The sequence below is a fragment of the Pieris napi genome, chromosome 1, assembly GCF_905475465.1.
Source record: "Pieris napi chromosome 1, ilPieNapi1.2, whole genome shotgun sequence".
Taxonomy (NCBI): domain Eukaryota; kingdom Metazoa; phylum Arthropoda; class Insecta; order Lepidoptera; family Pieridae; genus Pieris; species Pieris napi.
In genome coordinates, this window is record NC_062234.1 from 4,800,267 (window position 1) to 4,826,794 (window position 26,528).

At 32.5% G+C, this 26,528-nt stretch overlaps 1 protein-coding gene across 1 annotated transcript in view; it reads right to left on the bottom strand.

Moving 5' to 3' along the window:
* Positions 1-1,019: 1,019 nt before the first annotated feature.
* LOC125049774 (synaptogenesis protein syg-2-like) overlaps positions 1,020-26,528 on the bottom strand; it is a 51,028-nt gene continuing 25,519 nt past the window's right edge. The window contains exons 7-17 of the mRNA XM_047649226.1: positions 25,838-25,979; positions 22,574-22,704; positions 21,819-21,978; positions 20,045-20,201; positions 19,600-19,739; positions 13,010-13,146; positions 10,014-10,173; positions 6,387-6,522; positions 4,638-4,759; positions 4,361-4,452; positions 1,020-3,652 (exon numbers count right to left, since the gene is read on the bottom strand). Coding sequence (XP_047505182.1) covers positions 3,563-3,652; positions 4,361-4,452; positions 4,638-4,759; positions 6,387-6,522; positions 10,014-10,173; positions 13,010-13,146; positions 19,600-19,739; positions 20,045-20,201; positions 21,819-21,978; positions 22,574-22,704; positions 25,838-25,979 — 1,467 coding nt within the window. The 3' untranslated portion in view covers positions 1,020-3,562. The remainder of the gene's footprint in view (positions 3,653-4,360; positions 4,453-4,637; positions 4,760-6,386; positions 6,523-10,013; positions 10,174-13,009; positions 13,147-19,599; positions 19,740-20,044; positions 20,202-21,818; positions 21,979-22,573; positions 22,705-25,837; positions 25,980-26,528) is intronic.

Consider the following 26,528-nt stretch of genomic DNA (forward strand, 5'->3'; position numbering starts at 1 on the left):
CAGCTTATTCTATTACTACTGAAAAGTTGAAAAGCGTAATATAATACAGTACAGCCCTGCGATTCTGTAACTCACGACTGATTTGAGAGCGACCGCCGATGCGAAAACCGCTGTGTGAGTTCGAAAAGTGAGTTACAGAATCGCAGGGCAGTTAGAAAATGTATAAGTATAATATTTTGGTATAGTTTGCGTTAGTTCTCGCTGAACTATTTCGCATAGATTATTGGTGAAACGTATGGGCATCACTAGAACGGGGATGGACAAGATGCAAAAAATATGAAGAAACAGGAATATAACTGAAGAATATATATCGGACCAAAACAGTCCCTTTCCACTGACCTACTTCAAATAGCCTCCGATGCCGGGGCATCCCTGAATAAAGACAACGACTTTTTTAAAAACATAGACAATAACTTAGCGGAAAGGACTGTCACATACACACATCTGAGGAAAAGATAGTAAAAAATATAATCATTCATTTTTTAGACATCCCACAGACGAAGAGGACCAAACGTGTTAAATCAATTTTTAATTATCTTCATTATTACTGTGTATGTTAAGAATATTGTAAATACTTTATATTGTTATATTTGTTTAATTATAACAAAGGAAGATGAATAGTTAAATAAATAAACATTTTTCATAGACGATTATAGAATATTGATTTACATAGCAGCAGTGGATCGTAATTTTATTTAGCGGGGCTGTTATGTTTTTTAATGATAGCAAGACGTGTATGTAAAGTTGGCAAATTGGCAATTACTTTAAAATAATTGCGTCTTTAGGCTGAAGGCGTTGAATAGATTCCAATAAAGGACATTTCTATACTATAGTTTAAGATGTCAAACTCAAACTCAAAATATCTTTATTCATGTAGGTAAATAAGTACACTTATGAATTGTCAGAAAGAAGTTAAATTAATTGTAAATTTACATTTACTACCAGTTCGCAAGTCAAGGGCGTAGAGCGGTCAAATTAAATACATTCTCGGATATTTGTCTTTTATTAAAAAACCATTCACAATTATCATCATTACATAATATTTGGCTACTACATAATTAGTATCAGTCAATGTTAAAACTAGATATAATTTATAAACATTTATATTTACAACAATAACTTTAATAATTCGAAAGTTAATTAACGATAAAGAAATACATCCGTATCTTTAATATGATAGAGGTCACATTCATCAAGACATTTAATACGATTACATGTCCTACAAGACACCTTAAAAATCGTATGTAGCACGATTTAGCATCATATTGCTATGAGCTACTAGGTACTTTGCTTTAAGCCTATCAATAATTTTGTTTCTATCGTTCAAGTTCTCGACAGGTCAACTTACGACAGAAAAATGTCAGCTTTAAATTTTACATCTTGAAGTGATTTCCAATGCCTTTGCATCTTCTCATCAAATATGTTGATAGCTACAAGATTGACCTAACTGAATATTAACGTTATGAAACTAGTACATTAGTATATTTTTAAAATTTGTCATCTCTGTTGTTAGAAGTAAAACGGGCATAGTTATGGGGTAATCCTGACCTGCGCTAAGATTCCACCCCCAAATGTATATACACATAAATTACATTTTTATTAATGATAACCATTCACAAGCATCCAGTGTGTGTGCAATGAAACAACATTGCACACACAGCAACACGCAAAATTTTAAAATCACTCTCCCTATAATCTATCATGTAAATAGGTTTTTATTCATAACACAACCAATATTTTGTCACGACGTATATAGTCAATATAAAAACCTCAGTTTTTCAGCAATAATAAAGCAGGTATTATGTTCCTCCACATTTAATCCTATGACTATTCCTTTATTTTAATAATATGTATCGTTCGTACTTAGTTTAGAGGACACATTTACAGAAAAATAAATAATAGTAGTTAGGTTAAGTTGTTTGCAGGGATGGATTAAAAAGCTTACTTACTGATGGCAATACGAACTATAGTTAATATAACCCATTTTCATTGTCTCAAAAACGGCTTCAGCAATTCACCGTAATGAAGTACATTCTAAACGTAACATTTAGTATATTTTATAAAATCAACACAATACTCAAATCAACAAAAACAATGATTATATACAACATCGAAAATGTATCTTTCTATATACGACCAAATATACATAGGCCGAAAATTGAACAAAATTATTCGTTGTTCAATTTATTCTATATACAATATCTAGAAACACATTGATAAAGAGTATTGATTTTCGTAAACGATTCTGAATTTTATCCCAACTGAATGTGCTAAATCTCTGCGTATTTTACTTGTGTAAAAGTGTTACGGAATGGTTTGCGTCAGTATATCAATATCCCAATGAAACAAATGAAATTTGAGTGACTCTGAATACCGAACTAAAAATTTATTAAACGTGTAGTCAATGTACTTTGGATATAATACACACGATTTTATTGTTTAAAATCAATCACTTTGATTGAAGTCCATGCTACTTGTTATTTTCTTATTCTTAGTTGTTAATCGAAGCTGTAGCTGCCGGCTTCGAAAATTGATATGTATTTGGAATGTTACAACTATTCCGCTGCCACCCCTTGGCCAGTTATACTAGAAAACGCCATAATTGTCGATCGCGCGGTACCGTGTCAAGCTATTAAACGTATTATTGACGCATCGTCACGAAGTATCTTATCTCCTACTCTTTGCGAATTTTAGTACCTTATTTTACATTTCTGGATAAAAAGCTTTAATTTAAGTTAATGTTAAGTAAGAAACTACTTTTGACAACAAATAATTTTGTCTTACATGTTGTTTTGTGCTATGTAATAATAATAATAAATTGACAATTTTAACTTCATTGTATAATTTGCAGTCCTTATACAACAATATGTAACAATTTTGTCTTAATAATAAGTTTAATATAAAACCTTACATTTAATTACAATTTTCTTTACGTATTCATAAACCTAAACGAAACCTGTATTTTTACGACTTACTTTAATAACAAATTACCCAAATTTTTTAAAATCATAATAAAACAATTTATTGTAGTTTTAATAATTTACCTTTTTATGACGAATAGCAACCATAAATTTTATTTTTATACGAATCTTGCAATTATTATTTCATGAGTTTTTATAATTTAAAAATAACTATACAACATTTCTATAGTAAATCAGCCTTTCAATTGAAATACAATATAAAAATTTTGAGGTTTTTTAAACGTTAATACTTTAAACATTACATTTTAAGGTAAAGTAACAAAATTCTAATCTCCGTTACATAATACATATACATTTCAATTTCAACTATTTTCTCTAAAAAAAATAGCACAACGATTTGGCACGGTGATTAATTAATTGGTCAAATTGTATTTATCCAATTTAAGTTTATAGATCACACATTATTTCTACATTTCAAAAATGTAGTACTAGCATCGAACATGTAACTTGGCAAGAATCTCCAAGGGTTCGCGTACATGTACTTTAATGGTGTCAAGTTCTAAAGCTGACTTCTGTGCATATAATGAGCTACGCCAACTTGTTTGCCGGGAAATATACAGAATATAAGAGGATTGGAAAGTTTAAATACAACTCTCGTGTACGTTCGATCCATGACTTGCTGCGATGTCCGCGCTACGTGCTGTTACACCACAGTCTACTACGGATATAGTCTGGAAACCATTTTTATCTTTAATTAATTTCAGTCTTGCGATTCTGTAACTCACTTTTCGAACTCTCACAGCGGTTTTCGCAGCGGCAGTCGCGCTCAAATCAGTCGTGAAGCAGTCATTTTACGATTTGGCATTCTGATAAGGAGGGAGCTTGTAGTTTATTATTTATCAGAATGCCAAATCGTAAAATGACTTGCTTTTTGAGCGCGACCGCCGCTGTGAGAGTTCGAAAAGTGAGTTACAGAATCGCAAGTCTGTTCGTGTTTTGCGCTCAAAAATCTTCCTTAGCTTTGCTATTTGTACACAAAACTATAATCAAAAGAAAGGCAAAAAAAATATACAAAAACTTTGTAGCCTAATATTTAACTTTGATGTTACGTCATACCATGATTAGTTCGTTATATCTAAGCATATTGTAAGACAAGACGTTACTCCAATTACAAAAAGCAACCAGTGGCCTTACAACCTATTTAGGTCTGGGCCTCAGATTTTATTATCTGTTTCAGTATTGTGTATTGTAGGCAAATAGGTGCTGTAAGAGCAGTCTTCAAACTCAAAGAACGAACGAACTCAGACGCGGATCAAACTTACGAGTTTAAGAATTAGAGTACCCGGTCAAACTGGGTAAATTTTGTTACATATACTAATAATTAATTTTTTATCACTACAGATACAATTGAAAGCACTTTTACAAAATTGTTTACTTACATAGTTGCTAGGTACGCCATTAAAGCGTCGATTGCCACATATTCTCATAGCGTCAATCACTGCACACGTGTTCATCTCTTCTATTTTGTCTCCTGAATTGCAATATTAGTTTTGCATTACTCTAGCTTTGTATAATTAAAAGAAGCAAGGCAGCACTTGGATTCAATCGATAATATATTCATAGAGCCAACTTCGATGAAACATGTAATGTTGTAATAAGTTTATAGCAAGATAAGTTGATTCTCTGGTTTGAAACTTGAAGTGTTCAATTACTTACCATATCGTATAAAGTCTGGATTGTCGTCCGGGCCAAGTTTTAGTTCGAACTGACTGCTATATTCGATCTTTGGGGATGCTGTGTACGTGTCATCACGTTCTGACAACGAGTCCACGGTATTACTATGAAATAATCATAAGTTCCAAAATATATCACAATGACAAAACAAACTTATAAACTTACATTAGTACTATCTAGACCAGTGCAGATAGCCTTCAAAATAAATAAAAAGTGAAAAAAATTACAGTAGGATGAAACCCATTAGAAAAGCAGGGGAATATGCTCAAAATGAAAGGAAAAATAAATTACGGTCGATCTGAGGTCGGGAAGGGGTGGGGGGGGAGTTTTAAGGGTAAAAAACGGTTTATCGCGATTTCCGGCAAAACTAAAAGTCCTATCGAAGAAAGTTAAATCGCAAAGTTGTAGGTAATAAAAAGATCTAAAACTTTTGTATTTACACATTTTTCACATAACCTCAAAATTGGTGTGAAAAATTCAAAAAACCAAGTTTTTGGTTTTTTATTTTTATCTTTTACAAAAATTTATTTTTTTAAACGAAATTTGGTGAAAACTTACCTTATTATGTCCCAAATATACTGTAATTTATTTGATTAAAAATATTTATTTTTTCACCTTATTTTGAATTAATATCCAAAAAACACCCTAATTTTCAATCGAAAATTCTGACGTCAAAATTTCAGCTTTTGTCAAAAAGTTGGAGTGCTTTCAGTTCGTTGAAATCTCTACTTTCCTATGGTAAAAAAATATATATATATTACCATAGTAAATTTTCTCAGAAAACGCAAAAAATCGTATGCAGTAACGCCCAGACCTGTCATCCCCTTCCTTACTTCTCTATGAAATACGAAAATTTTAGCCCATCTAAACGCTAAAAATTTTTTTTAGGTCACTCAGGTGTATATAAGTTATCTTAAAATAGTAATAAATAGGCATCTAATTATAATTTAAAGAAGATTCATAGAGAAGTAGGGAAGGGTATGACGGGCCTGGGCGTTACTGCATACGATGTTTTGCATTTTCTGAGAAGATTTACTATGGTAATATATATATATTTTTATACCATAGGAAAGTAGAGATTTCAACAAACTGAAAGCACTCCAACTTTTTGAAAAAAGCTGAAATTTTGACGTCAGAATTTTCGATTGAAAATTAGGGTGTTTTTTCGATATTAATTCAAAATAAGGTGAAAAAATAAATATTTTTAATCAAATAAATTACAGTATATTTGGGACATAATAAGGTAAGTTTTCACCAAATTTCGTTTAAAAAAATAAATTTTTGTAAAAGATAAAAATAAAAAACCAAAAACTTGGTTTTTTGAATTTTTCACACCAATTTTGAGGTTATGTGAAAAATGTGTGAATACAAAAGTTTTAGGTCTTTTTATTACCTACAACTTTGCCATTTAACTTTCTTCGATAGGACTTTTAGTTTTGCCGGAAATCGAGATAAACCGTTTTTTACCCTTAAAACTACCCCCCCACCCCTTCCCGACCTCAGATCGACCGTAATTTATTTTTCCTTTCATTTTGAGCATATTCCCCTGCTTTTCTAATGGGTTTCATCCTACTGTAATTTTTTTTCGTTTCAAAAATTATCGGCACTGGTCTAATCACTTATCAAATAAGAATGTCCCTGCCAAAATTAAACGAAATAGTTTCGTAAGCGAAGCGCAATAGTTGCTAACAATTGTGACGTCTTTTGTCAGTTAAAATTAAATTAACTCACTTGGGGGTTCGATTATTACGGGTCCTATACCGGTGGTAAGCTGCCGCAAGCACTGCACATATTGAGGCAGTTAACAAACCCCCAACTACGGCAAAGTACCCTAGCATTGGTGACAGGGACAGCGGAGTGTGTGACTCTGTAAAAAGAAATATCACTGACGTCAAATTATCGTTCCGCTGTAAACTAAAACTCGGTATCGCTGCTTACACAGCATTCTATGCTACCAATAAAGGACTTAGTAATATATTAATATTTTTCTTTAAAGTATTAGATTAAAAAGTATAATATATATTTCGGTGATTTCATATTAAACAAACAAAATGTGTAATATATCTTAGAACCTTCTGAACCGACTATATAGCCCGGTCATTTTAGACAATTGAAATAAAGAAAATTCCGACAAAGCCAAATCTTCGTAGAGACCTTAGGTTTACCACAAGGAATAAAGTGTCAAAAGTCCCCATCAGTCCCATGTGAGCTTAGGGACTTATTCGGGGTCAAAGGTCAAAATTTTAGGTTTTTTGGATTTTTATCGAAAACGGTAAGTTTTATCGAAAAGTACCTTACAGCAAAGTTGTAGATCTTAAAATTCTCTATAAAAATGGTCTCTATGATTTTTTCTCTAAGACCCACTATTTCCCAGATATTGCGCTTGTAAGAATCACGTTCTACATAATATGCACACATTTCCTCACCACCTGTGAGGTAGTTTACTCGGCGCGTTTTTTTTTAACGTGGTATCCCGGTAGGCCTATTCCACGAACCTTTCTGACGTTATTTTCAGGAACAATAATTATTTAATAGTATGAAGATTATTGATATGGGTTACTGAGTTTAACTGTCGTTCAAACTTTTTTTTATTACTTTAATCTGACTCATACTCTTCATATTATTCAACTTCAACAATCATGTTTTCTTCAATTTCTTTTTGTTCTTCTTCTTCTCCTTCCTGTTGATAAGCGCTTAGAAATTGTTCAAATGAAGATGAATCAGTTGTCTCTTCATCAAAATCACATGAATCTTCCTCTCTTTTATTTAATTGAACATTTGAGCAAGAGACACCTTGGCAATTGGTACACGCTGGAGAACACTGCAACCCTACTTTTTTACAGCCACATTTGGCACTACAACCTTTCTTGCAATTGCAAAAAATAGTGTTAAGAAGTTTTTCTGGAGCAGGGGGCAGTAAAGTTCGAATCGGTTCCAAAGTATTATTTATCAATTTCCAACCCCAGACTTCAGGGTTCAGTTCATTGCCTTGCCATGTCTGAACTTGATAGTATACTCGAAACAAATGTTGACTAGCAGATGCCGATGTTGGAGGAAGACAAGATAGCTGTACTTGCTTTTTGTTTCGTGTATTTTTTACAAATGTTAAATATCTGTACGTATCTATGCAATCAATTTTTTTTGGAGCTCCATAAACCGCAAGAAGAAACCGAATTCCTTTAGTAATTAGTATTTGAGGTGAAGAATTAATTTCTGTAAATACTTTTGCGCAGTCAATCAAATCATTTTTTTTTTTAAATAATTTTAATACAGAATTTTTGCCTCTTCTAAACATTTCTGACGTAGTATCGCATCCGGTCATCGCATGTAAAAATAAAATAAAGTTTTGGCATTTTGGATAAGCTGATAAACTTTTAGAAGAATATATTTCTGTCCGTTGCTGCGCCTTCCCAGGTTATACTAATAATGTATACATAAAAGAGACACGAGTAGGCATTTTTGCTTGCTTGAGTACCTAAATATGTATATACGTGGCATATGTGTGCATACTATGTAGAACATGATTCTTACAAGCGCAATATCTGGGAAATAGTGAGTCTTAGAGAAAAAATCATGGGGATCATTTTTATAGAGAATTTTAAGATCTACAACTTTGCTGTAAGGTACTTTTCGATAAAACTTACCGTTTTCGATAAAAATCCAAAAAACCTAAAATTTTGACCTTTGACCCCGAATAAGTCCCTAAGCTCACATGGGACTGATGGGGACTTTTGACACTTTATTCCTTGTGGTAAACCTAAGGTCTCTATGAAAATTTGGCTTTGTCGGAATTTTCTTTATTTGATCACTATTTTTATGTCTAAAATGACCGGGCTAATATTGATGCTAGATGCAAGTGGCATCTTGCATCAATATAATCATATTATAGTAAAATTACACATTTAATTACGTTACAATTTTACCATTCATATTTTCTGCTGGGAGACGCGCAATTAACTTTTTAATACAATTATATATATTATAGTTATACACCATGGCATTTATACGATTTATAGCATTGATTTATTATTATTTTCGTTCCCAATTTAGAATAACTAGTTGTGTTATTTATAGAACCCGGGTGTTTCTATGATTATTAAAAACCCCACCTCGGCTCGGTAACATCTTTTAGCAAGAGATTAGCTTGATTAGCTTTTCTATACATTCTTAATCGCAGACCGCAGTAAAAACAAACAATACATTTCAGCCAAGAATAAAACAACGATAAGAATTAGGCTCTATACTCCCGGAACATTAATAATGTATAATTTTCATATCACAGTCAAGAATTCAAATCCATTCATTTTAGACTTTCATAAATACTAATTAATTTATGTACATTTTAATATTTGTCTGATATATAGGGTCAACGTCCTTGCTTTGGAATATTGCTATATTTTAGTGCTATTTGGGTTACGTCTTCTACTTCTTCTTTATATGGATATCGATCTTATAATTACGACACTGGCATAATATAATTGATGAATATTTTTTAAAGCTTTATTATGAGTATATTCTTGACTTAAATAGAATTACATCGGTTAAAAATATTGGTAAGTTCTATATACCGGTAAAAGAATTTTAAAATAATTGTTGTCCTATTAATGGGTAATCTTTTAAAAACTTCTTTGGAATCAGTTTTAAACGTTCGTTTTAAAACATTTTCTTGGAATTAAGCATCGCTCCCTATTCGCTTTGGCGGATTAGGAGTAAGAAAGATAACAAGTGTAGTTCTTACAGCGTTTCTTAGGGTCTTAGGGTCTTTCGACTTAGGGTCCTTCAAGAAAATAGCGTACCAATTCTTAAAAGGCCGGCTACGCACTCGCGAGCCTTCTGGCATTGAGAGTGTCCATGGACGGCGGTATCACTTAACATCAGGTGAGCCTCCTGCCCGTTTTCCCACTGTTATTTTACATTACATATTTATTTATCAAGCTCATGAATCAAAGTTACTAGACTGGTTTTTAAATTTGACACTGCTAATAGCTACTATCTACAATAATAATTGTAAATTGGTTTGAGCCTTAACATTTGTGACTGATCTCATCTGTTTACATATATTTTTTTACTTAGAAAGGTAACATTTATACCTGTTACTTAAAAACCAACATATTTATCGTACTATCGAAAAAATATTATTTCATGTTTGCGCAACTTTTGACTTCATATATTTATTTTACCAAAAAGTTTTTACATCAGGCGTAGATATTTTTTTAGGATACTGTATAAACAAAATTTGTAATTAATATATATTACGCAATACAAAAAAACAAATTGAGTCATTGATATAGTATTGAAGATTGAACAGCTCTCAAACAAGTTTATAGTTTATGTAAATGCATCATATATAGAACTTACCTGTATATCGATTAGGTGAAATAACAGTATACAAGGTAGAGATCTCGCTTCTTCCCTTCGCATTCGATGCGTACAGATTGAGAAGATACTGGGCTCGTGCGCGCTCAGGGAGTCCAGTTACCTCCAGAACTGATATATTTGAGGTAACGTTTGACAGAACCTAATAGAAAAGTTAACTCAAAGTAATTATGGGCAATTGAACAGTGTTAGTATAGTTGTTCGGCGATTCTGAACTCACAACCATAAGCCAATGGAAGCGTCTTCGTAAAGAAAACATTGTAGCTACTCTGTTACTTCCTACAGCGACAGCGATACCAATCCCAAAGACAATTAACGTAAATGGACAAATAGTTGCTATGCAAAATCCGTGACGCTAGCGGTAATTACAAATTTTGTCGATGGATGTCACAAGCTGCCCAAACAGTGAAATATAATGAAGCTCAAAAACACTCAGTTAAAAAGGGTAGGATTAGTTTGAGAAATTATTACGAAAAATTAAAAATAAATAATTTATCTATAAAAACAAATAAAGCAGTTAATGTTGTTTTTATCAAGTTCACTTTAAAAAGTGACGCATCTTTATAAAAACCCATGCGTATATGTATATACATTCTATTATCTAAACGTTTCCATTGCTTCTTCATATATTAAATATGGAAAGTACTTTAAGAGTTACATGGAAAGGTACAAAAATTTCGACCAAAAATCATAGTTTACCAAACTTTCTTATTACCCATATAAAACACATTGCTTTTTATATTACCATCGGTATTACTATTTATAAGATAAATCAATAATGTCAGGGCAAAAAAATATTTTTAAACACTTCACGTCTCGGCGTTGGTTGCGCCTCCCCTTTTCCCCTTGCCTCTCATTCAAGAATTAGTTTTTTTCTTAATTTCTTCTAATAAATCTAGTGGCAAGTAGTGTGTGTATTGATTATGGCTAAAAACGACAAACGCTGCTTTGTTTTAATGCTATTTAGCAGTACTTAATTAATATTGCATGATATGTATACGAAATATGATATTTATAAAATCTTTTTTACACTAAATTGTTTATGTTAGTAAAGATACGAAATAAGTTTAAGCACGTATTTGCAATGATTGTATTTTAATTTTTTCCTTAGATTTAATTATATCATGTATTTAATATCAGTGGCACTATAGCCAGAATTTTCGGTATATTTATTTTATATGAACATTGCTAGTCTATCTTTTATTTTAATTGTCTTTGGCGCTGATGTCGCACCTTGGGATTACGCGAAACTCATTATTGAGTTCGGGATCGGCAAATTCAAAGGCTGGTTGTACCCTCACAAAACCGACGCATACATACATGCCTATATGTACCTATAGAACAATGGTTAATGAAACATATGCAGAAATATATTAACTATGGTAGCGGAACTTGGAATTATAGACCACAATATGAAGTGATAATAAACGCCCTCAGACAATGCAGCTATTTTGATATTTTTCGAAGTTAGCTTCCTAAGTCGGTTAGAAAATTCATCTACATACTTAATATGGTACGTAAAAACGATTGAACTCAAAATCACCGATTCATTTATTTCTAACAAAATAACCAGTGGCGCTACAACCTTTTTAGGTTTAGGCCTCAGATTCCTGTATCTAATTCGTAATCATTAACTTCTAAAAATAATGCCTTAAAGGCCATCTATGCCTGACACACGGTGTCAACTTTGGATCTAAAATATGCCGGTTTCCTCGTGTTTTCCTTCACGAATGTTAAATGTGCACATAGAAAGTTCATTGATGGAGTCCTACGACCTCTGAGATGAGAGTTGCACGCTAAAACCACTAGGCCATCACTGCTCAAATTAATCTATAATAGTAGATTAATAATAATATATATACATTAATTATAATTTAAAGAAGATTCATAGAGAAGTAGGGAAGGGGATGACGGGTCTGGGCGTTACTGCATACGATTTTTTGCATTTTCTGAGAAGATTTACTATGGTAATATACCTATATATATTTTTTTACCATAGGAAAGTAGAGATTTCAACGAACTGAAAGCACACCAACTCTTTGAAAAAAGCTGAAATTTTGACGTCAGAATTTTCGATTGAAAATTAGGGTGTTTTTTCGATATTAATTCAAAATAAGGTGAAAAAATAAATATTTTTAGTCAAATAAATTACAGTATATTTGGGACATAATAAGGTAAGTTTTCACCAAATTTCGTTTAAAAAAAGAAATTTTTGTAAAAGATAGAAATAAAAAACCAAAAAGTTGGTTTTTTGAATTTTTCACATAAATTTTGAGGTTATGTGAAAAATGTGTGAATACAAAAGTTGTAGATCTTTTTATGACCTACAACTTTGCCATTTAGTTTTCTTCGATAGGACTTTTAGTTTTGCCGGAAATCGAGATAAACCGTTTTTTACCCTTAAACCTCCCCCCCCCCTTCCCCTTCCCGACCTCAGATCGACCGTAATTTATTTTTCCTTTCATTTTGATCATATTCCCCTGCTTTTCTAATGGGTTTCATCCTACTGTAATTTTTTTCACTTTTTATTATTTTTAAAGGCTATCTGCACTGGTCTAGTATGTAGAATATCAATAATTGAATTAACTTCTATAACGGTAAATCTTAATAAAAATCTCTCGTCCAATTGACTAAATAAATTCACTACGGCTGTTAGTGCAAATCAGATCATTTAGTTGCCGAAATGTTGGTAATCAGATGATATACCAAAAAATGAGAAGGCAAGTTTTGATAATATTTGGAATTGTTTAAAAGATATGATATATAGGATAAGATTAACATGTTAATGTTATTAATCACGTCTAAAATGTAACGTCAAATATGTTATGCATTTTTCTCTATACAAATAAAATAATTAAAAAAAATGAACTTCATGATCGTTTAACAAATAAAAATTAATGTCAACTATCACTACTTTAATGTAAGCTTCAAATATATTCGCTATTAAATTCTTAATAACTGAAAACCTATGTACTCACATTCATAGAAGGTAGTTCCAGCACCTCCATGTGGAATAACTGCATAAGACCTCCATCAAAGCCTTCTTGACACTCCACTTGCAAAGCTGTAACGCTCTGATTCAACACTGAACAGTTATGTAGCGCCGTTGGTACAGCTGCAAGACATATATATATATATATAATATAAATATATAATATAAGGTAAATAAAGAAAACAAAACTTCGACATTTATTATATGAATCAATCAAATCAATCAAAATACGTTTATTCAGGTTAGATGCGTCTTAGGGAATTCTTATGAATGACAAAATCGTTTACAAAATTCGCGAAAGAGCAAGACTACGCCATCCGTTCGCAAAACTACCAGGAGGCCTTGTTCTGAGAAGAACGGGCAAGAAACTCAGCAAGTATTACCCTCCCTCTACATTACAATTATTCTAAGGAAAATGTCATAAACCACAACGTCATTAAAGTTACATAAGTAAAAAAAAAATCTGTTCTGTGATGAATATGATAGATGTGTCTAATGGTGAATGTTCCACATTCTCCATTACACACATATTCACAACACTTCAAAGATAACAAAACAAATTATAACAATATAACTAGAACTATTTCCACGCGTTTTTGTCTTCTAGGTAGTCATTAACTGTGTGTAACCTTTACACATTAATTTTTTTTTTAATATGTGTGTAATTCCTAAAGACTGTAGTCAATGTAACATTCTAACTTTCTTATTGATATAACAAGAAATAATATTAAATTTAAATTAAAAATTATTACATAAATCAAACTTACAAATTATGCACAACAACGAAATTATTCTAATCAGACATTATCGTCAATAAATGTCATCAATAAAGTCGAATGAGAATTCTGGTAGAAAACAGATTTCTTGCATCGGCTATCTATGGAGCGTAATGACATACGAGTGTTATGGTGTGTATGTTATTAGGCCTTAGTATATAAGTTAATTATTTAAATGTGTCCGACGTCTGTTTTTTTGTCCACCAGGACCAGTGTCCAGTTTGTGTTTCAACCACACTGTTATAAACTTCTTTTTTATTTCAGATTATATATACTATTAGTAAACACAAAAGATTAGAACGTGTAGGTACTTTAGACTTTTAAAATCTACCGAGGTTAGGTTAGTAACAAGTCCGTTCCGCGCGAAGTCTCGAAATAAAAGTGAGTCAACGCCGGTGTTGCCATGCTTTATATAGGTTTCTGCTACAAAATGGCGTTAGTCCGCTAACAATACAATAAATAAATATAAAATAAAACTATTTACACACTGTCAATCTTTGCATGTGAAGTTATACAGCAGTCATCATTCCTCGGTAGTTTGAAAGCAGTATTCTCCAAAGTGCACTTACGATGCGATTTACAGTATAATTCGTCTAATATTGAGAATCATACATATTATTTTCTTATGTTACGTGAACTGCAATCACAAATTGCCCGTCTAAACTATTAAGTTAAATTCTATCGATTTTTTTTTAATTTTATAAACAGAAGAATAAATATACAGAATTATACGAGGATATCTCTTAGTACGATGACTCTTCAACCTATGACCTTTTATAAATGTCGTAGCAATGGCGCTACTGTTAGCTGCCATTGTCATTATATGCCAATGAGCTTATAAATAAACAACATCGAAGGCAAATCGTTAGTACTAGTGGTTATTGTATGCCAATATAGTAATATCTACATCTATCTGATAGATCTACAAATTAACGACTATATGATAGTCGCTAATAATAGTGATTCCATTATCATTATTGTAATTTAAATTAAAATAATAATAATTAACTTTCCTGCCTACATTTTTCATTATGTCACAGAGCTAATAAATTAAAAACATCAAAGTCAAGTTAGTTCAAAAAAGTTTATACAAGAGATTTATTTCATTTGCCTTTTGCCTTCGATTTGATAAGTTCCATGAAACGGTCGACGCAAGGGGAAGCCTCTAAAGTCGAAATTAAACGACAAATTAATTTATTACATTAGAATTGCTGACGTTTTACTACTACTTTTAATAATCTATCGGGTTCTATTTAAGTCGTGTTCTAGTCATTGTTGAGGTACTCTAGGTAGGTTATTGTCTCTGCCGCCGCAGAGAAAAAAAAGCGGGATAATATCATCAAACTTTTCTATTAAACTACTAAAAGGGTAGAGCAATAATACAACGACAAAGTAAATATAATTTAAACTACACTACTTTCCAGTGGAAATTGAGTAGGGACGAATTTATAAACAAACAAACTATTAGGTTGGGGAAAAAGTATTTTCGCATTATACTATGTATGAACTTGTAATAAAATCTCTTTGGCTATACTATATGTATGTATTTGCCTGTTTTTGTTATCATTGAAAGTTGAGATTTTAAAGAAGATAAATGAATCAAGATAAGTGAATCTAATGAAGAAATTCGATACATTTTAAAATTTTACTACAAAAAAGGTAAAAATGCAACGCAAGCCGCAAATTTTTTTTGCGATGTTTATGGATCTAGTGCAGTGTCTGTGAGAGTAGCACAAATTTGGTTTAAGCTTTTTCAATTTTTTTTCCAATTTTTTTTTTTTGACCATCGATTCTGAACTCTACTGCAAAACACTGATGAGATTAAAGCAAGAAGTTGAGAGAAAGCGGCCGGAATTAATCAACAGAAGGGGTGTGGTTTTTCATCAAGATAACGCTAGACCTCACACATCTTTAGCCACTCAGCAAAAATTAAGAGAGCTTGACTGGGAGGTGTTAATGCATCCGACGTATAGACCTGACCTTGCCTTCAGATTTTAACCTGTTTCGGTCTTTTCAGAATTCTTTAGGCAGTGTCAGGTTAACATCACGAGAGGACTGCCAAAACCAATTGTCGCGGTATTTTGATCAAAAGCCCCAAAATTTCTATAGCAATGGAATCATATCCCTACCTACAAGATGGCAAAAAGTTATCGAATAAAATGGTACCTACATACTTTATTTAAATGTAAATAAACTATATTAAAAAATGTTGTGAATTTTCTTGAAAAATGCGAAGAAAATTTTTCCCCAACCTATTATTAACATTGCCGTCATCGTTCATTCCCAAGGTACAAAATCAGTAGAATTTTCCAAATTCTGTCTGTAATAACCAACCTAGGAGTTCAGGCACTTCTCATTCAAGTTCTTCGCGAATGTAACAGAATAAACTTATTGAGGGATATTAAAAAAAATTTGGTCAAAAAAATAGAACAAAGGAAACTTACAGTACAAATGAAGTAAAATTAAATAAATAAAAATAACTTCGTCAAAATATAACATACACTAAACAACAGAATAACATGATGCAAATATCAAAGATAGAAAGTTAATTTAATAATAAAATTAATTAATTCCATGATAGCTTATGAATTGTGTAGAAGATCTTGCGGCAAACAAACAATTCTCAACTTTATTAGATTAAGATTAGGTATAGTTCTAGTTTCATTATTTGGCGTTGAGACGTGACGACCTCATCGCCCACTGGTGAAATAACCTGTGACAAAGGTTATTCACCAGTGCAATCAGTCAAACTAGTGGGAGTGCCATACTTCAGCCAAATGGGTAGACACGGCCGAGGCAGTATAATTTCTTACGATCCTTGTGAAGGTGTGTGTGAAATGTTTAATAATTCACAATATTCACCTTTACCACCAATATTCAACTTCACAATATATTTTTGAAAATTTACTTTATGTTTACAAAAACGAACCGGATTTTGTCAAATTGTCTGATCTTCACTCCCGAAATACTAGGAACAAAAATAATTTAACAGTTCATGCTACTCGCCTTCATAGAATAAGCAACTCGTTCATGGGTCAATGTATACGCTTTTACAATAAACTTCCTATGGATGTTCGTAAACTTCCCCTTAAGAAATTTAAATTTTTTATTAAATCAAAATTATTAACTAAAGGATATTACAGGATATCCGATTATTTAAATGATAGAAACGCCTGGGATTGAGCTGCTCGCTTATACAGCTATCGCTTGTGTTTTTGTAAGCTGTCTTTCACTTCTTTTTTTTTTTTTTTTTGCATGTTGTACATATTTACAATCTGACATGTCTTGTGCTTTTGCATATGCATTTTATTTTATTCTATTGACATGTTTGTGCTTAGTGCATATTCATTTTTTTACATTTTTTTTTTTTTTCTATATTACTGACATGTTTTGTGCTTAGTGCATATTCATTTTTTCTTTTTCTACAATACTGACATGTTTTGTGCTTTTGCATACAATATTTTACACTTTGACATGCCAAGTGAATAATGATTATATTTCGATTATATTTTTCAATTTCATTATTTTTTCCTTGCTTTAAGGTACACCTTAAAAATACATTTTGTATCCATTGTAAGTGTAAACATTATGCGGGTATATCATAAACTCTTTTGCTTGATTTATAATTTGATACATTTTAGTCTATAGTTATTTTGGGCTGGCGATCTGAGTGAGTTGTTGCCCCACATATTTTTATGGTGCCACTGGCGGTATTGTTGTGTACCGGGTTGTGCAGCTCCCTTAAAAATGGTTGAGCTGCATGAGCTATTCGGGGCATGCTAGCCGTCTGCTGGCACAGGCTTGCTCAGATCGATCTGGTTCTTTCTTCCAAAGACCAGTCCAGTAAATACTCTGCATTTGTTTACACCAATTTATTAATTTATTATTGTATTATCTGGACTATAAAAGAGACTAAGACCCCCGAGTTTGTTTCGACATTTCTTCTCAGGGCAGTCAGTTAGGAAATGTCGACTTCATCTAGTTTAGGATGACATTGTAAAAGTGATTTATATAGTCCTACTTGCAAGAATAAACTATTTCATTTCATTTCATTTCATTTCATTTCATTTCATTACAAAGAGGTTCATTTTAGATACTTTCTTAATATATACATTTTTATTTAGAAAAGTATTTAAGTAAATGAAACCATGCTTACGTTAACATCTTCACATTCACGCAAAATTACGCAATTAGCGTTTGCGAATATTAAATTTAAGAGAACTGATAAAAAAGAAGGGTAATTAAGATTTGGAACATTTTTTGAAGTTATACTTCTTTATGCGCGTTATGAAAGATTGATGAGAGTTAAATTTTACGATGCGCGCGCACCGTGACACAAAATTAACAGAATGAAGTTGCCCACGGAAGATGCTACGGCATTGGACATAATTTAAAAACAACATTCGAATAATAATAGAATTTATGTTACACTTAATGTAAGAGAATAATAAATATTTATTTATTAAATTTTTCAAATGTAAACTGAACTTTATTGACTATAATGACGCCTTTTCCAGTCTTTGATTATTTAATTGTAAATAATTATTTGCATGGAATCAAAAACTATTTTTAATAATGCCAAAGAAGTATAACTTCTTACGCGCGTACATAAGTACACGCACCCTTTTTTATTTCAATAATTAACTACAAAACAAACTGTGATTTTCATAATAACAGCCCGTATTGGAATTTTCGTATTAAACTAGGAAAAGTTTCAGTCAAACTCAACTTGTTTAACAACTAGCTACCTCGCCTCAAAGCTCTATCACTATTGAAATATATTTTTTGAACAATTCACTATCGTTCAAAAAGTTTTACAGAATTTTCGTCTAGAAATCTCTCACAACTATTATGACTACGTAACAAACATTGGCATCATCACTAAGGTGGATATTGATGTAGATATTTCAGTTTTGTGCATGTTTATAAAACGTTTCTTAATTATATCCTACGGTATACGAAATACGGTACTCGAAATATGAAAAAAACTTATTTATTGTTCACGTATTAAATAGCGAATACTGCGAGGCGTAGTTCTGAACGTTCATGAAACTGAAACATGAAAAATTATTTGGATCATCAAAGATGGTCCATGCACGCAAAAAACACGCGTCAAACTATAAACCTGTACATGTTGTTTGAAAATTGTTAAAATGTGAACAAAGCACAATAAGAGTTAATGTCTGCAAATAAGTGGTAACGTAGGAAATAAAAAATGTTTATATTTACCGTGCTTAATTTAAAAATCACGTCAACACCTGCCTTCGAAAACAATTACTAAGACATTGTAGTACCTCTAGTTAGGGATAATAAATTTATTCCTTTATATGAACACTCCATTGTGAGGTATCTAACAACGTAGAGGCATATCCATTTGTTTATAAGGGTTCTGTAGAAATTGCACAGGCTTTCCTGAACAAATTCTTTGACATGGAATAAATACTCAAAGATCCAAATACAGAGTTCTTATCCACACTATGTCTCCAACAATACTTGGCGAAACTAGTAGATGAGTTTAACATCCGCCGTTCGACTTTTTGGGATTAAGGTATGCAGGTTTTTCCACGATGTTTTCCTCCACCGAACGAGGGAACGTCAAATGGGCACATAGATAGTCCATTGGTGCATAGTCGGTGATCGCACCTACGATCCCAGGGATGAGAATCGTGCGCTGAAACCACTAGGTCGAGACGACTCAAAAATAAATGAACGTTGTCTACTATGAGCGTTCCAATGATAATAAATGGACCATATTCAGGTCAATCAAATATACTAACATTTATCAGAAGGTCATACTTACTAGGAGCCACCAGTATAAAGTTGCATGGTTCGTCTTGAAGGCCTGCGGTGTTAAAAGCCAAACATGAGACGACACCAAAATCCTCTTCTGAACTTGGTGTGTACGGGAAAGTTGATGTACATCCGCTTGATTTGTAGTATCTGAAAAAATATACTTATTTAGACACGCCATCTTTACACTAGATTCTTCGTTCTATTAGCAAGCATTCACTTCGCAGTGAGCAGTGATAAATTGTGATTAAAGAATCAAATGCGGAAGGAAATCTGCTGCCTTATTGACATATACTATGCTGCCTATATCTTGACGTTTTCTGGAATGTAATGTTTTTTTCCAGGTTTCTAATCGTTAGAAATTTCAGTAAAATAGCAGAAGTTTACCTAATTTAATTAAAAAATGTTCACGATACATTATTAAATTTTGTACTATTAAATACAATGCAACATACTTTGGATCTATATCCATGTATTCCTTGGAATTATTGAACGACCACATAAAGTGATTTGGTGGCGGGCTAGAGTTAACTTCACATATTAACTCTACAGTCTCCTTCTCCAGCACTACGAGTACTTCGCTCTTCTCCGATGAGATACACGCTGGTGGATCTAATAGAAGTAATTGTGAATTACATATTGAGATAATTTTTCAATTTGTGCACCAACGTTATTTGGTCATATGTGCAATTAACAAAACAAAGACAAAATAAAAAATATCTGGTGTTAGCTAGGGCGCTGGCGAGCATTTAAGTATATGATTTGCTCGTATTTTATTAATACAAAATATTCTTAATCAATTAAGGTCGTACGTTGCAGCGTTTTTAAGCTACATGGGTAAACGTTTAAATCTATAAAAAAATCGATACTAAATCATTTGCTCGTGTCTGCCTCTGGGGTTAATGGTCAATACTATTTAGATAACGAAGAAAATCGATAAGGCAGACATCCAGGTCTCTGCACTATCACAGGAGGTAGACGTAAAAGAGCAAATTGGGTCCATTCGGTTTATTAGAAACTCCTGAAAACAAAAAAAAAATGGCTGACCTTTCACTTACTGACTTTAACCAGTACAGCCTTTCATTCTGATAAACAATAAACTACAAGCTCCCTCCTTATCAGAATGCCAAATCGTAAAATGACTGCTTCACGACTGATTTGAGCGCGGCCGGCGCTGCGAAAACCGCTGTGCGAGTTCGAAAAGTGAGTTACCGAATCGCAAGGCAGTTCGTTTAAGTCCGCGAATATAATGGCTATGCGTGCTCGCGTGTATAATAATATTTAAAAATGTATAACTTGAAAGTTCAGAGTCTATGTCTGCCTTTTTTATTTTTTATTCATTTTGACAAGGTTTTTAAGCATCAGCCTTAAAGGCAAACACGAGCATATGATATAGTATACCTGTGCTTTATACATTTTTAAGGGGCTATCAATTGCCAACGCAGCGCTACCAAGTTGATAGGCGTGTTCCTTAATATTCCTTATCGTATAATTATTGCTAGCCAGCTCCCTAGCTATGGTAATTATAACCACTGCAATGTTGTGAGTCAATAATAATATGTTGTTACGTGTTGTTATGTTGTGATGCTGATAATTATACGCTATTACATGCGTATTTGCAATATGATCACATTATTAATGAATAAATGGTATTAATGAACGCGGTAAACTATCATTGCATACATTGTTATGTAGGTGCACATTCTCATTGAAGGTGGTAAAAACTTGATCACAATTTGGCTTAAATTAGTTAGCATAATATTGTTAACACTTTTGAAAGTGGTATTTTCATTATCAACTTTGTATTTGATATGTAAATCCATCATAATCACACTTCCTAAACTCACAATTAAACCGAAAATAAAACACTTCAATATCCGAAATATAAAAATTATAAAGTTTTTCACTATAGATCTAGTTTTAGTTCTTATTCTAGTTCTGTTCTTAGTTTTATGATCTAGTTTTAAATAAAATATTGAATGTTATATGTTCTAATTATATGGAAACTTCCATAGAAAATTTGTCGATGATAAATTAAATATTTTTTTAATAATCTTAATTAAATATATTCAAGTTTCTACTACGTTCGATTTTTTTTAAATTTACGTTCATCCCGCTCATTCAAAGTTTTCAGGTAAATGTAAATTGTCGTGTAAATTTAAAAATGTATACGTTAGGACTATTAGAGTGAATAGTCTTAATTACGTTTGTATTTTTATAAATACCTACATCTAACTTGTACATTAACTGCGTTGCTTGTAGCTATTCCTTCATCGTTCTGTGCTGCACAATTATACTCTCCGGAGTCGTTGCGAGTTACATTTTGCAGCACCAGGATTTGCTTGCTCACTAAAACCTCTGCGCTGACGTTTTGCGTTATTTCCATACCCTAAAGAACATAATGAACATTTACATTAAATAATTCAGTTCCATCATAAGACATCATACATGTGACAAATGGCGGATCTGGCGTTCGTGTCTTATTATATATTTTTATAAATAAGACTGTATCTACGACAGATAGATTTAGTTTGTTTTAATACAGTAAATATCCACCTAGGATAAAATAATATAATATATATAATAGAGCAGTGTCGGCCTAGTGGCTTCAGCGTGCGACTCTCATACCTGAGTTCGTAGGTTCGAGCCCCGGCTGTGCACCAATGGACTTTCTTTCTATGTGCGCATTAAACATTTGCTCGAACGGTGAAGGAAAACATCGTGAGGAAACCGACATGTCTTAGACCCAAAAAGTCGACGGCGTGTGTCAGGCACTGGAGGCTGATCACCTACTTGCCTTTTAAATTTAAAAATGATCATAATGCAGATTCAGAAATCTGAGGCCAAGACCTAAAAAGGTTGTTGCGCCACTGATTTTTTATATTTTTTTATGATAAAATAATCATTATAAATTAATTTGTGTCACTATTAACAATATAATTTTTACGATTACGAATCTAAAACTATTATTATAACATACCGACCTGTTTGAACCATAAGAAGTTACTAGGACGCGGATTGGCTCTTGCACTGCATTCCAAGTAAACATCATCTCCTTCCGCGATGTGAAACGAGTTCTTGCTAGAGCTCATTTTGAGGCTGACTATTGGTACATCTGTTGGGAATTTTCTTGTGTTTTTATGTAATAATAAATCATGCAAAATGGAACTCGTGGGGTAGGTTTTTCTTACTTAACAGCTAGACTACAATGAGTCTGCTTTGATGGTTATACAAACAGTTAGACATGTGACATTCGGATTACCACAAGGCAGTGCACTTGCTCCTACTCTATTTTTTATATATTTGAACGACCTAAGCAATAATCTACTGATAAATGGATATATTTTTAGTTTTGCTGACGACACATCTATAGTGTTTTACTAGCCACGGTTGCAGCAGAATCAGATATTGAAAGATTGGCTTCAAAGCAATCTAATACATCTAAACGTAACTAAATAAATGGTATTAATGAACGCGGTAAACTATCATTGCATACATCGTTATGTAGGTTTGCATTCTCATTGAAGGTGGTAAAAACTTGATCACAATTTGGCTTAAATTAGTAAGCATAATACTTTAAACACTTTTGAACGTGGTATTTTCATAATCAACTTTGCATTTGATATGTAAATCCATCATAATCACACTTCCTAAACTCACAATTAAACCGAAAATAAAACACTTCAATATCCGAAATATAAAAATTATAAAGTTTTTCACTATAGATCTAGTTTTAGTTCTTATTCTAGTTCTGTTCTTAGTTTTATGATCTAGTTTTAAATAAAATACTTCAAATGCTAACTACTTCAAGTCCATCGGGGCAGAGAGCGTATAAATATTCGTAATATACCTCAATGTATATGCATAAAAACTCCAATAAAATTAAATATTTAAAAAATCATAGGATTGTTTTACACCCATATCCTTAATACACCTGCCACACTTAAGAGAGGCAATTGCTTTGCCTACAATCATTGTAATAGAAACTCAGCTAACTGTAGAATCTAAATACAAATTTCATTACTGCTTTATAACAAGTTTGTTTGCAATTATAGAGCTGTCTATTGACGCGAAGAAACCCTTGTCACAGAATCTGGGGGAAAGGCATTGCGCCCGCCAAGTCGAGCAGAAAAGCAGCCGTACTATCCTTTTCACGAAGATTTGAGGCCATTTTCGACCCCCTATAACTTCATTGTGGATACAATTAGAAGACCATGTCAATGTATTTATTTTAAACATAAAGATTTGTTATATTGGTATGGTCACTATAAGATGTTGTTAAGTTAGCTAATTACGTAATAACTTATACATAATACAGAAAGCTCCTTACGTAGGGACTGAATAAATTTACCGTTTTGTTATTACATGGATCTCACAACATTTTACGGTAGAAGAACTGCGAGATTTGTTTTTTTATAGGTTATGTATTTAATGGCATTTATTTTATTAGACAGATTTAAAAAAACGCTATCTTTGAAACATGGAGCATATCAAAATCAAATAATTTAATACAATATGATATTTAAGTGATTTTATCACATTAATTGTGTTAATAATTATGTACATTCATATAATATTTTTAATATTATACATTAATTTTATTTTGTTAGTACTCATCAGAAGGTTCCGACTTTCAAATCATTTTAAACTTTACCAAAGCGGGATCAGTCAATCCATAACAAGTAGCAATTATTGGGTTCTCAGAATTTTAACTATTTATTAGATCTGGAGGAAGGTGGAGAGAAATAAATTGAAAGTTGTCCCTAGTTGTGAAAATAATGGCATTTACAAAATAATTGGATATTAATAAATTTATTCGTATTTTAAGAATAGCTATATCCAGACTCCATTTCAAAATAATTTGGGAGAATGAAAAGGAATGTTATAGGCAATTTATATCAATATACCCGACTATGATTCAATTCATACTGTTACAATTAAAAATAAACAAAATATTACATTTGAATTTGGAATCTGTCATTTTTATATGATTGTTCATTGTTTTTTCTCATTTTGGCGCCAATACATTGTACAATATTTTGCGATATTAAAATGGAGTGGGGTGATAAAGAGAACCGAATCGCTGTGATTGCATTACACAAAGGAGGTATGGAGTCAAATGCAATTTTTAAAACTCTCCATACGCTTGGTATTAGTCTAATATTTGTGAAACGGGCTATTAATATGTACATAGAGAACTCCTCTGTTTGTGACAGAAAATGATCTGGACGTCCACGTAGTGTTCGTACGAAAAAGGTGGTCAAAGCATTAAGGGAAAGAATTCGAAGAAATCCTGTCCGAAACCAAAAGATTTTATTTCGGGAGATGAAGATAGCCCCTAGAACCATGCCGCATATTTTAATAGATGATTTAGGACTTGTAGCCTATAAGAGACGTACTGGTCATTTCTTAACTGATAACTTAAAAAAGAATAGGGTGGTAAAATCGAAACAACTACTGAAGCGGTACGCAAAGGGAGGTCACAGAAAAATTGAGCAGCATTATAACAAATCAAATGACCGTATTTATGCTCAAAGCTCTAAGAAAGATTCCCAATTAGTGTACAGAGTGCAACGCGGGCATTATCCGACTTCAGTGATGGTTTGGTGGGTGTATTAGCTATGAAGGAGTGACTGAGCCATACTTTTGTGAAAAAGGTATCAAAACATCGGCACAAGTGTATTAAGATACCATTCTTGAGAAGGAAGTAAAGCCCCTTAACAACACCATGTTCAACAACCAAGAATCCTTCCAGCAAGACTCGGCGCCGGGTCATAAAGCTCGGTCTACGCAGTCTTGGTTGGAAACGAACGTTTCGGACTTCATCAGAGCTGAAGACTGGCCGTCGTCTAGTCCCAATCTTAATCCGCTAGATAATGATTTATGGTCAGATTTAGAGAGTACGGCTTGCTCTAAACGCCATGATAATTTGGAGTCCCTAAGACAATCCGTACGATTGGCTTTAGATTTTCCCATGGAAAGACTGCGTGCTTCTATTGATAACTGGCCTCAACGTTTAAAGGACTGTAGCCAATGGAGACCACATCGAATAAGCTTTATATATTTTAAATTGTTTAATATTTATGTATTAAACTAACACACTGTAAAAGTAATAAATGTTATTTGCAATAGAAACAATATTTTTTTCTTTGTTTCAGTATTTATGGCAAGACCTATATACCGAACCGAGTCGAACAAATATTTAGTACAACAAAACCTCTTGAGAAAGCCTTAATACCTATACTTACATTGAACGGCTAATTTCCACGTGTCCTCAAGGCTGCTAGCTCTGAGACGAGGGTTCTCAGCACGGCAAATCAGATTTGTGTCATGATCTTGTGCTTCTGGCACAAGCTGCACTACACTTCGCGTCGAGTTTGACCTTGTAAACTGTAAAAATTCATATAATTTTCTTATTAGAGAAATCCGAATTTTTCTGTGTATATGAAATGTCACATCCGATTAGTGATTAGCAAGTAAAAGCTGCAAACATAAAGGAATTCAAACCAATATTTTAATGGTCTTATTTAAATATACAAAATTAATATGAACATGAAAAATTACATAAGACACATCTACTTACTCAACAAAAGTCCCACGAAATTTAGTTTTTAGTTTTTATCCACCCAAAAAACAAAAACAAAAAATATATCTACTTATTTACAATTATTCTTATTTTTAACTTTTAATTTTATTTTATTTATTATACACCCTTACACAAGATTTTCATTACTTACACTTCTAACTTTAATATTATTGTTATTATTTTGCTACTTAGTATTATTATTATTTATTTTATTTTATTAGAGGCGGAAACTACCTGCTGTGGTCTCTGGCAAAATGAACAGCGCTGTGGAAAATTTTGCTCCTCAGCATAATGCTGAGCCAGGGCCAATTACAACCACAGTACACACACATTGCACACTGGAAGCGAACCGA